The 12,906-nt window shown below is 47.1% G+C and overlaps 1 protein-coding gene across 1 annotated transcript in view; it reads left to right on the top strand.

The window, feature by feature from the left end:
* Positions 1 to 4,519, top strand: part of TRIM66 (tripartite motif containing 66) — a 139,229-nt gene extending 134,710 nt beyond the window's left edge. Inside the window, 4 exon segments of the mRNA XM_068260166.1 lie at positions 122 to 196; positions 1,188 to 1,340; positions 2,665 to 2,804; positions 2,806 to 4,519. Of these exon segments, the coding sequence (XP_068116267.1) occupies positions 122 to 196; positions 1,188 to 1,340; positions 2,665 to 2,804; positions 2,806 to 2,914 (477 nt within the window). The 3' untranslated portion in view covers positions 2,915 to 4,519.
* Positions 4,520 to 12,906: the final 8,387 nt, after the last annotated feature.

The raw sequence follows: 12,906 nt of genomic DNA on the forward strand, positions 1-12,906 counted from the left end.
AAATGTACCGCATTACAGGACAAACGTGTATGGAGAGTCCCACTCCTGCTTAGATCCAGGCTGTGTGTTTCCTCACTGTGAGGCTGATCTCTCACTGACAGCTCTCTGTTTCTCTGTGCAGAGGTGTGAGAAGCTCATCCTGTCTCTCTACTGTAACAGCCTGAGTGTTCCCTTCCAGGAGCCCGTCAGCCCGCTGGTAAGTCTCACTCTATTCCTCTCACATCACAAGTCACTCTGGGATAGGTGTAGAACTACAAGAACCAGCATGCCGTGAGATTTATTTCCTTTTAAACAATACCAGTTGCCTGGCAGCCCTGCTGATCTTTCTGGTCAGGGGTTTCTGAATCACACACTTGAAACAAACCTGCAGCTAAACTAAACAAGCATGCAACTAAACAGATTTTTACCAATAGTAACATGCGTTACCTTACTGTAGCGCGACTGGCTAATAGCGTAACTCGTGGTACTTGAGGGTGGAAATCAGGGTAATACTGCCATGGGCTGTCTGAATGGCAGTATTACCGTGATTCTGTGAATCAATCCCATATAAGCAAGAAGCAGAACCTATAAAGCATTAACCATCCCTTAGTCACAAAGCAGGTGGATTTGGCGCTCAGCCGAAACCAGGCATCCCATAACAGCAACGTAATGCTGCGTGGGGTGTGTAAGGGTAATTACACCTCTCTCCGATTTGTGACAACTCGGAGGGGGAATAGTGTTTATTCGCATTGACTGCTCACTAATAGAACGTATGAAAAACTGATGCCAAATAAAAATTGATCCATTACGTGGATCACTTTTTACACAAATCAGTTTTTAAAACGTCCAGTGTGAGCTGGGCTTTTGACTGTGTACATAATGATGTCATCTGTCTTATTCATGTGTGTTAGTTTTCTGAAAGCCTAAAATATGCAAGGAGCACTGTGCAATCTCCCTTGCAACGCTGTGGTCCTGGGTAGAGAGTTTACATATAGCCCTGTTAATGTTAATCCCTGGACTCGATTACCTGCTAGATCCATTTCCTCTCCCAGTATATGTACAGTCATCAGATCAGACAGAGGCCCGCACAATTAGATATTACATTAATGTACTGCCCGATATCATTAGGGGTTACATTAGTGTATTGCCTCTGATACTCCCCATCGGACTAATTGGTGTGTTTGTTGCATGCGCATCTTTTAATGAAGGCACGTCACTATTACCAGATAATCAAGAGGCCCATGGACCTGTCAGTCATCCGCAAGAAGCTGCAGAAGAGGAACATCCCTCATTACTCCGCCCCCGAGGAACTGGTCTCTGACGTCAGGCTTATGTTTTGGAACTGCGCCAAGTTTAACTATGTAAGTTGGAGAGGTTCTCATTGGACGGCAGCATCAGAGATGATTGCTCTTGGAGGGTCATCTGGCAGGCTGCAGACATTCCTCACTCCACAGTTAATAACATCCAGGTTGTGTCATATTGTATGAACATTAGTCCTAAATCGGCTCAGATCTGTTCTAATCTGCCCTTTCACACACCAGTGAAAGCAGCCATTGCATCTTTAGGTGGGTGTGGCACTATGGTAGGCTCCAACCTCTTTCCAAGAACATAACAATAGCCCCTTGTGACCCCAGCATTTGGGGGGGGGGGGGGGCGGGAGGCGGTCTCGAGGTGAGGTGCAGAGTAGTGGCAGTGGAGCATGATAAGTCAACTGCTTCCAGCGGCAAGACAGGTCCTCACTTCTCTCCTCAGCTAAGCACTGTACCGTCTATCTCCTTGCAGCCCCTGATGCATGTCATGTGACATGCAGAGGTAAGAACTGAAAAAGACATGATGCCGAGCTGCACTGAAGAGAGAAGTGAACGCCTGTCATGCAGCTTGAAGCAGCTAAGGTATTACATTCTGCTGCCGCTGTTCTGCTACATTGGGGGGGGGGGGGGGGGGGGGGGGGCTAGTGGTTGTTATATACACACGTTGCCTAATGTACTGTGTTCTCTCTGGGTGGAGGGATTGCTGGGGGCCCACCAAAGTCTAGTTACACCCCTGCCCTTTCCCTTCCTCTCCTTTAAGAAAATACCCCCCCCCCCTCCCCCACCAGTTCATACATCCTCAGCGACTGACTGCTTCCTGCTTACAGCCAGTCAGCCTAAGTTATTCCTCCATTAAAGCAAACTTGAAGCAAAACAACTCCTTATGATATAGTGAATTGTATGTGAAGTACGCATAATGAATTGAACATTAGTAGCAACGAAAGAGTCTCATATATTATTTTCAGTTATATAGCTTTGTTTTTTAATAAGCTGGCATCAGACTCTTGCAGTGCAGTTTTAAACCTACATTCTGTCGTTTAAGCTATAGAAACAAAGCAGAAATAATGCCCCTTTGATCTTTCCGGCAGTAAAACCTTATCTCAAGCTGTCTCTGTTTCTTTGTTTCAGAAAACAGGACTGTATTCCACCCAAATGGGTCAAATAGCTCATAGAAGCTCTTTTGCATAGATAACAAAAATGAAGTTATCTGCAGCTGAGGGTTTTTTTATGTGCTTTTTTGTTCAATTCCTACAAAAGAGTAATACTTTTATACGCACATAAAAAAAATCAGGACTTTAAAAAATAGTGGCACGCCAGTTGTGTGTGATGTTCAGCTTCTTATTGGCTGCAATAATTGGTGTATCTTCTATTCCAGGAGGACTCAGAGGTGGCAGAAGCAGGCCGCAACCTGGAGGTGATATTTGAGGATTTACTGAAGGAAATCTACCCCAGCCGGGCCTTCCCCTTCCCCCTGGAAGATGATTCGGAGACGGAGGAAATAGGCGCTGATAGCTGGTCCCTTGAAAGGTTTCCATTGGCCGCCATACGGGCAGGAGTGTCCCCAGCCCAAGAGGAGGAGACGCCACACTATGGGACCCAAGTCAAAGGAATTTAACCTGTCTTAAACCAGCCAATAAAAGATCGCTACGGGAATGTGGAGGACCAATCAGCTTGGCCAGCCAATGCTCTCCTGGCAGCTCTGACAAAGTGGGACCATTTATATACCACTCAATCCACATCTACTAGACTCCAGAATCTTTCACAGTGCTCTTGTACAGCTCTGCAGCCTTTTGTCACAAGAGTCTGTGGTGTGTAAACTCCTTATATAAAGAGATCATGGGCTGCATTTCTACAGGATCAGATACAGGACCAATAAGGAAATGAGTGGAATGCTTTGATTCATTCTTTTGCGGAGTGCTTCTTTAATTTTCACATCAGGATCAGGAATTGTTTTCAGCAATCCTTGGAATTACGGAATACGAGATTTATCATTTGATAGTGAATTTGTTGGTTGTGGACTTATGATTGATTTGTAGAAAATGAGAGCTTTTAGTGAAAAAGGGGGACACACCAGACACCCCACCCCTCTTATCTCCCATCCGAGTGTAGTCAGTAGCCAGCCGCTCTGTGCCCAGTGTAGGTGTCACAGGCCCTCCTGTGGCTCAAAGAGCGAAAATAGTTTGTGTGAGATATTTTCATAGACTTCCGCTCCCTGCCAACATTCTGGAATTATCTATACAACCAACAGTGCAGAAAACACACACCAAGCGAAAGAGCTGTAAAAAAACAAACAATCAACATTTTCTAGTGTTAACTTCCTATTTGTACGGCAATTTCCTATTTCAACCAAAACCTTTTCCTGCGCTCCTTTGTCATTTTTGATCAGCCGAGTCCTAAAAGTTGGTAAATGTTCAACAGGTTTTCTTTGTAGCAATTTGGACATTTGTTTTTCCCCGGTGAAAGAAAACGGATTGAATAATAGCAGAGCAGGATCATCCACGAGGCAAGCAAGGCAGGTGCCTGGGGCTTAGTGGGTGTCAAGGGGCCTACCAGTGATCTTCTCTGACCGCTCTGTAACTCAGCTTACCAACAGGACCATATGGGGTCACCAGAGCTATTGCCTTGCCTAGGACCCCACTTCACCTTAATCCATCTCTGCATAATACCTGGGAGCATCAGAGGGGGGCGATCTTTCGTTCTCTCCTTCATTGGAACCTGGTGGATGTTTCAGACTAGACAGGCGCTATAACTTAGAAGATATTTGATGTGCCTTAAAGCAGAACTCTGGACCTTTTCACGCATTTTGATATCAACCATAAAAACATCATCTCCCTGTAGATACTTTATCAGTGTGTGTTCACGTTTTCTAGAACTTGTGTATAATTTGTAATGATATCTGTAAGTGACGCCGCCATATTTGCAGTTTATTCATACAGGCTTTGCTTCCTAGTTGTGCCTTATTGCTCCTGTTATCTCGCTGCTCGGCTATTCCAGGATCCCCCCTGTGGGTTCTGCCTGCACACTCTAATGATGGGGATACCTTCAGTGCTCAGTTGTTGTTTTTTAATTAGAGGAAAATGTACTTTTCTACTGAATACTTTTCTGTGTCCTACTGGTTCATGCGAAGTGTGAATTCTGATGACAGGCCCTCTTTTTAATAAAATGGCAATGTATACCTCTTAGGGAGGAGTGTGTAAATTAATTTTAATTTGAAGATGAATATAATAAATAAAATGGTCTCCGCACTCACGTAGGGGGAACCAGTAGGCTAAGCTAGTTATATATCATTAAATGTTTCCATTGATTATATGCGCTATTCAATAAAAAAACACTGAATTACAAGAAAATAGGTTAAAAATGAGGGGCCTCAGCTGATTGATTTTGATCAAATTGCTAATGAGAGAAAGTTGATTGGAAAGGCTGTATTTTTATGGATTGAGAGTGAGAGAGAACAGCAGGTAAGGCCGGATTTATGCTTTTGGTGCCCCAAGGCCAAGTTGTGGTTCCCCTTTCATGTGCAGCAGAGCCCCTCCCATTCCATGTGCAGCCCCCTCTTCCATGTGTGACACCCATATACAGCAGAGCCCCTCCCATTCCATGTGCAGCCCCCTCTTCCATGTGGAACACCCATATACAGCAGAGCCCCTCCCATTCCATGTGCAGCCCCCTCTTCCATGTGGAACACCCATATACAGCAGAGCCCCTCCCATTCCATATGCAGCTCCCTCTTCCATGTGTAACACTCATATACAGCATTGCCCCTCCCAGTGGCGTAGCTATGGGCCCCAGTGCGAGTTTTACATGCCCCCCCCCCCCCCCCAAGCACTCTATATGTAACACTTGATACGGTGCAACAAAACCTGCCAAGGTCATCCACAGTGTCAGAGGTGCAAGAAGGGGATGGGGAACAGTTTGTTAATGATTACTGCTATTCAAAGCATCTATAGAAGTGAGTACTACCACCACAGGACCAATAAAGAGCTAATACTTTGGTTGAGAAAGGTCCCCATGGGGGCCCAAGGGCCCCGATGCGGTCGCTACCTCTGCAACCCCTATTGCTACGCCACTGGTCCCTCCCATTCCATGTGCAGCCCCCTCTTACATGTGTAACACCCATATACAGCAGAGCCCCTCCCATTCCATGTACAGCTGAGCTCCCTCTTCCATGTGTAACACCCACATACAGCAGAGCCCCTCCCATTCCATATGCAGCTCCCTCTTCCATGTGTAACACCCATATACAGCAGAGCCCCTCCCATTCCATGTGCAGCCCCTCCTCCATGTGTAACACCCATATACAGCAGAGCCCCTCCCATTATATGTGCCGCCCCCTCTTCCATATGTATCATCAATGTACTGCAGCTATTTTCTTTCAAGAACAGCTTCCTTGGGCATCAGTTTCCCTTTTTCATGTGTTGCTCCCCATTTTCAGCTCCCCTTTTATATGTAGTAACTCCTCCTTCATGTCCAGGTGCCCCCTTGGGCTGCAGCCGCCCAAGGACAGGGCCTTTGTGGCCTTTCCAGGAAACCCTCCCCGACAGCCGGGGATGGACAGGCCTGCCCCACTACACTCTGGTAAAATCCGATATTGAGAGATCTAAAGGTGCCCATTAATGATAAAATATTTTAATCAGATGTGACCATGATCAATTATTCGCATAAACCGGACGTACAGGGCACTTTCTCTCTTTAGATACGATTGCATCATTCAACATTCTGATCGACTAAATTTTATTATTTCAATCGCCCATAGAATCATCTTACATCTACTTTATTTTCTCCACATACAGTGTGGTTTTCTGTACAATTTGGTTGTAAAAATCTGATGGAAAGATTGCATCTGAGGAAAATATTGTATCATTAATGGGCACCTTAAGAAGTTAAAAAGATTGTTACCTTACCGTGCGTGGCCCTCATCATAAAAGCGCTGATTATTCAAGTGAATAGTCAGCGCCTGTACTGTAGTGTTGCCGCCATTTCCCATGTTCTGATCCCGATTTTCACGTTGTTTTAGCTGACCCTGAGAGCAAGGTCGCTTACCGCTGCATCTCTGTGTCCCCCTGCAGGTAGGAAACCCGCCGGTAGAGGTCAAATGCTTTTCTGCACACTTGTAGCCAGGAAAGCATTTGGCAGATGAGCCACGCCTAAGTCTGGTGTACATACATGCCTGGAATTAGCCATGTTTCTTATGGTTTATCCTTATTTTATCTCCCTGCACTCACAAACCAGAGTTTTCCCTTCAAAAGATCACAGGATTTGAGCGCACCTGACTGCAATTCACATCCAACTCATTAAAGTGAATGGGAACAAAAAAAAAAATCATCCAGATATGTACCTAAGGAGAGGGAAGATTGTGGGTCCTATAGAGCTTCCCGCTCCTCTCACAGATCCCTCGTTCCAGCGCTGGCTCCCCGGGAGCAGTATTCGACCAATTGGTCAAATACTGCTCTCTCTCTGCCGCCGAAGGAGGCCTTGGAAATCTTCGGGAGCCTGAGTGCTCCCGAAGACGGGCCGCTCCATACTGCACACGCACGATCGCCCTCTCTCGCGCACTCGCTCATGCGCAGTATGGAGCCGCCTGTCTTCAAGAGCACTCAAGCTCCCAAAGCCTCCCGTGGGGGATAATGAAAAACGGGGGAGCCAAACGCTTGACAGAGTACATTCTGCCTCTGAAGAAGCTGGTTTAAACCAGCGAAACAGCTGTCAGGCACTTGATACCCCCACTGCTATGTACCTGCTGATTCCCCCACCGTAATTAAGGGATTTTAAGAAGTGGTCCCCGTTTTTCCTTTCCTCTAACAACAAAAGGTAGGCCTCAAATACACATTCCTGCAGTAAGCTAGTTATATATCATTAAATCAGTTATATATCATTAAATGTACAGCTACCATGTACAGCTGAGCTCCCTCTTCCATGTGTGACACCCATATACAGCAGAGCCCCTCCCATTCCATGTGCAGCCCCCTCTTCCATGTGTGACACCCATATACAGCAGAGCCCCTCCCATTCCATATGCAGCTCCCTCCTCCATGTGTAACACTCATATACAGCAGAGCCCCTCCCATTCCATGTACAGCTGAGCTCCCTCTTCCATGTGTAACACCCACATACAGCAGAGCCCCTCCCATTCCATGTGCAGCCCCCTCTTCCATGTGTGACACCCATATACAGCAGAGCCCCTCCCATTCCATGTGCAGCCCCCTCTTCCATGTGTAACACCCATATACAGCAGAGCCCCTCCCATTCCATATGCAGCTCCCTCTTCCATGTGTAACACTCATATACAGCATTGCCCCTCACAGTGGCGTAGCTATGGAGCTATCGGCCCCAGTGCGAGTTTTACATGCCCCCCCCCCCCCCCCCAAGCACTCTATATGTAACACTTGATACGGTGCAACAAAACCTGCCAAGGTCATCCACAGTGTCAGAGGTGCAAGAAGGGGATGGGGAACAGTTTGTTAATGATTACTGCTATTCAAAGCATCTATAGAAGTGAGTGCTACCACCACAGGACCAATAAAGAGCTAATACTTTGGTTGAGGAAGGTCCCCAAGGGCCCCGATGCGGTCGCTACTTCTGCAACCCCTATTGCTACGCCACTGGTCCCTCCCATTCCATGTGCAGCCCCCTCTTCCATGTGTAACACCCATATACAGCAGAGCCCCTCCCATTCCATGTACAGCTGAGCTCCCTCTTCCATGTGTAACACCCACATACAGCAGAGCCCCTCCCATTCCATATGCAGCTCCCTCTTCCATGTGTAACACCCATATACAGCAGAGCCCCTCCCATTCCATGTGCCGCTCCCTCTTTCATGTGTAGCACCCATATACAGCAGAGCCCCTCCCATTCCATGTGCAGCCCCTCCTCCATGTGTAACACCCATGTACAGCATTGCCCCTCCCTGTGATGAATAGCGGAGAAGCCGCCGCGTGTTATGACAGTAAGGCGGCTGATTCCGCGTCTGATGCGGCGGTTTGTCCGCGTCAGCATGCGTCTGGGTTATCTGGAACTAATGGTGCACATGGGAAGAAGGGCGTGGGGGCCGCCGCATGTTCTGATGGTAAGGCGGCGGATTCCGCATCCAGTGCGGCGGTTTCCCCGCAGCAACATGCGTCTGGGTTGTCTGGACCTAGTAGTGCACACAGATGGAGAGTTACGCGCGCGCGCTGCAAGACAAGCTCTTTATACCAATAGGAGGAAGATCAGCTGATCAAGGCGGTCAGCTGATTCTGCTCAGCCAGTGATTGGTTGATGGGAGCTGGGCGGCGCTGTGGGGCGCTTTACTATATATATCTCCTGCTGTTCAGTTGCTGGTTTTCTGGCGTTGCGAATGCCTATGTGTTAGCACTCAGACCTTAGTCAGATCTTTCAGGGTGGTGGAACCAGGAGGACCTGGAAATCCACACTTAGCCAGTTACTGTATATCATCTGTGTTATTCTCTAGCATAGTTCCAGGGTGTTGAAATCACGGCCCTCACACCCCAGACTAGGAATACTGTATATCATCTGTGTTATTCTCTAGCATAGTTCCAGGGTGTTGAAATCACGGCCCTCACACCCCAGACTAGGAATACTGTATATCATCTGTGTTATTCTCTAGCATAGTTCCAGGGTGTTGAGATCACGGCCCTCACACCCCAGACTAGGAATACTGTATATCATCTGTGTTATTCTCTAGCATACTTCCAGGGTGTTGAGATCACGGCCCTCACACCCCAGACTAGGGATACTGTATATCATCTGTGTGTATCTTTAGCATAGCTCCAGGGTGTTGAGATCACGGACCTTAAACCTCAGACTAGGCCTTGTTCTGATATCTGTTATGACCTGTAGCTTTCCTGACTATTCTTCTGATCTCTGATTTGGTACCTTGCATTCTGATACACTGTTGCCGACCCGGCCTGTCTGACCTTCTGGCTGTCACCCCCCCTCAGGTTGTCCAGCCTTCCCGCAGGGGTCCCGTGCTCTACAGAGGGGACACTGCTCCTTATCAGTCAGGGACTCCCTCTCCAGGTGTCCTTGACTTCAGTAGAGTCTTCTCTACTTATTGGACGACCTGCTACCCCGGTGGTCCAAAGATTACTGGTGCAACAAAACACTTACACACTCAGGTGTCTAGAGGTTAGACATATTTGATTATCGGTGATTCTGCAGATCCTCAATAATCAGGTATATCTGTATTCTTGGGGATACTGCAGATCGCCAAGAATCAGATTCTCTCTCTGGTTGCTGACACCTATCGTTACACTCCCATTCTATGTGCCGCTCCCTCTTTCATGTGTAACACCCATATACAGCAGAGCCCCTCCCATTCCATGTGCAGCTCCTCCTCCATGTGTAACACCCATATACAGCAGAGCCCCTCCCATTCTATGTGCCGCCCCCTCTTCCATATGTATCATCCATGTACTGCAGCTATTTTCTTTCAAGAACAGCTTCCTTGGGCATCAGTTTCCCTTTTTCATGTGTTGCTCCCCATTTTCAGCTCCCCTTTTATATGTAGCAACTCCTCCTTCATGTCCAGGTGCCCCCTTGGGCTGCAGCCGCCCAAGGACAGGGCCTTTGTGGCCTTTCCAGGAAACCCTCCCCGACAGCCGGGGATGGACAGGCCTGCCCCACTACACTCTGGTAAAATCCGATATTGAGAGATCTAAAGGTGCCCATCAATGATAAAATATTTTAATCAGATGTGATCATGATCAATTATTCGCATAAACCGGACGTACAGGGCACTTTCTCTCTTTAGATACGATTGCATCATTCAACATTCTGATCGACTAAATTTTATTATTTCAATCGCCCATAGAATCATCTTACATCTACTTTATTTTCTCCACATACAGTGTGGTTTTCTGTACAATTTGGTTGTAAAAATCTGATGGAAAGATTGCATCTGAGGAAAATATTGTATCATTAATGGGCACCTTAAGAAGTTAAAAAGATTGTTACCTTACCGTGGCCCTCATCATAAAAGCGCTGATTATTCAAGTGAATAGTCAGCGCCTGTACTGTAGTGTTGCCGCCATTTCCTGTCGTTTTATGTGAACGCCGTGTTCTGATCCCAGGTTTTCACGTTGTTTTAGCTGACCCTGAGAGCAGGGTCGCTTACCGCTGCATCTCTGTGTCCCCCTGCAGGTAGGAAACCCGCCGGTAGAAGTCAAATGCTTTTCTGCACACTTGTAGCCAGGAAAGCATTTGGCAGATGAGCCACGCCTAAGTCTGGTGTACATACATGCCTGGAATTAGCCATGTTTCTTATGGTTTATCCTTATTTTATCTCCCTGCACTCACAAACCAGAGTTTTCCCTTCAAAAGATCACAGGATTTGAGCGCACCTGACTGCAATTCACATCCAACTCATTAAAGTGAATGGGAACCAAAAAAAAAAAATCATCCAGATATGTACCTAAGGAGAGGGAAGATTCTGGGTCCTATAGAGCTTCCCGCTCCTCTCGCAGATCCCTCGTTCCAGCGCTGGCTCCCCGAGAGCAGTATTCGACCAATTGGTCAAATACTGCTTTCTCTGCCGCCGAAGGAGGCCTTGGAAATCTTCAGGAGCCTGAGTGCTCCCGAAGACGGGTCACTCCATACTGCAAACGCACGATCGCCCTCTCTCGCACACTCGCTCATGCGCAGTATGGAGCCGCCTGTCTTCAAGAGCACTCAAGCTCCCAAAGCCTCCCGTGGTGAAGAATGAAAAATGGGGGAGCCAAACGCTTTACAGAGTACATTCTGCCTCTGAAGAAGCTGGTTTAAACCAGCGAAACAGCTGTCAGGCACTTGATACCCCCACTGCTATGTACCTGCTAATTCCCCCACTGGAATAAAGGGATTTTAAGAAGTGGTGCCCCGTTTTTCCTAACAACAAAAGGTAGGCCTCAAATACACATTCCTGCAGACAGCGAAAATGTTTTCAGGCTGAACCAGAATTGAAGAGCTTGATAAAGTTCATGCAGTTCATGCAGTATGAAGTAAGGTCTTCCTATCTTGAATTATGCACTCACTACATGTTAGCTATGTGCTAAACTAGATGCCACAAAGAAAAACCGCTTCATCAAGTGACTGATAGTGTCCAGCCTTTGAAAGTCAAAAAAACATCAGTAAAGGGTTCTAGAAAAATGGTTTGTGTACCAAAACAGGGTAATGCAGATTCCTAATTTTCAGATGAGTAATTATTACTTACTTCTATACAGGTAACATACTACCACAAGGATGTATGGAGCAATAATTATTTTTAATAAAATATTAGTAGTAGTAATCTCTCTTTGTTTACCTCACTTTTTTTTGCACAGGGACTTGGAAGCACTCATCTATCTACAAAGTCACTGTCTGAATGCTGTAACATTAAGGATTCTACTTCACTGGAACTAAAAGGCCTATCCCAATCCATGGCCTGGAGAGTACTAGATCATTTTTCCACAACTGACATACTTCACAGTTGGCACTATGCATGTAGGATGGTAGCATTCTCCTGGCATATGCCAAATCCATCATTTGTATTATGATCTCATTGCTAGAGTCCCCTAACCTCACATTTCAAGGTGATCCTCGGGTCAAAAGTCTAATAATACCATACTGTAAGTATAAGACTTTTGACCCGAGGCTTGCCTTGGGTATATTTTAAATGTGAGGTTTGGGCAATCTCACAGAAGAAGCCTCTGGATCCTGTAGAGGCTTCCCACGGTGTCGTCCAGTCTACCATTGCTGAGTGCGGATTCCCGAATGGAATCCGATAAGCTCTTGTTGGATTCTGAGTTCACCCCGTGCTCCTGTTCTAGCACAGGTGCAAGGGCAGCTCCATGCTACTGCGCAGGCATGCCTGTGTGTGGAGAAGAGGAGCACAGTCGCGATTTGCAGGAGGGCCCCAGGGAGCAACAGAGGTGTGGAGGATAGAATACGTAGCCTATGAAGAATCTAGAGGCTTCCCTTTCCTTAGGTAATTATTTAAAAGAATACTATCGATTAAAACAACTTTTTTTTTAATACTCTATTTTAGGTAGAGTGACCAGACGTCCCGGATTGCCCGGGACGCGTCCCAGATTCGGGGTCCGCTGTCCCAGGCAGCATGAGGTCCCGGGAAACGTCCCGCTTTTAGCAACGGGACATCCCGGCCTCGGGACTCTGGCCACTGTTTCTGCATGAACTGGCAGCGGCGTCTATAGACGCCGTGCCAGTTCATTGCCTGCAGCTCCGCTCCACCCTACTTAGTCTTCCGGTGTCTGTTCCGACACCAGCAGGCGAGCAGGGCTACGGCAAGATGGCTGCCGAAGCCCTGTACTGGAGACTATTTGTCTCCAGTACAGGGCTTCGGGCGCCATCTTGCCGTAGCCCTGTCAGCGCGGAAGACAGGAGCAGGAGCAAGATGAAGATAGTCCCGGGAGCAGCGCGCCAGAGGCCGGAGACTTTTGCCAGGTGAGTAAATGCTTTATTTTCCAGGTGAAATGTTTCTCACATTGCGTTTATTTTGTACTGACATGTTTGCCCGCACTGCGTTTATTTTGTACTGACATGTTTGGCCGCATTGCGTTTATTTTGTACTGACATTTTTGCCCGCATTGCTCCCATTGCGTTTATTTTCTGGTGAAATGTTTCTCACATTGCGTTTATTTTGTAC

The sequence above is a fragment of the Hyperolius riggenbachi genome, chromosome 11 (genome assembly GCF_040937935.1).
Source record: "Hyperolius riggenbachi isolate aHypRig1 chromosome 11, aHypRig1.pri, whole genome shotgun sequence".
NCBI classification, from domain to species: domain Eukaryota; kingdom Metazoa; phylum Chordata; class Amphibia; order Anura; family Hyperoliidae; genus Hyperolius; species Hyperolius riggenbachi.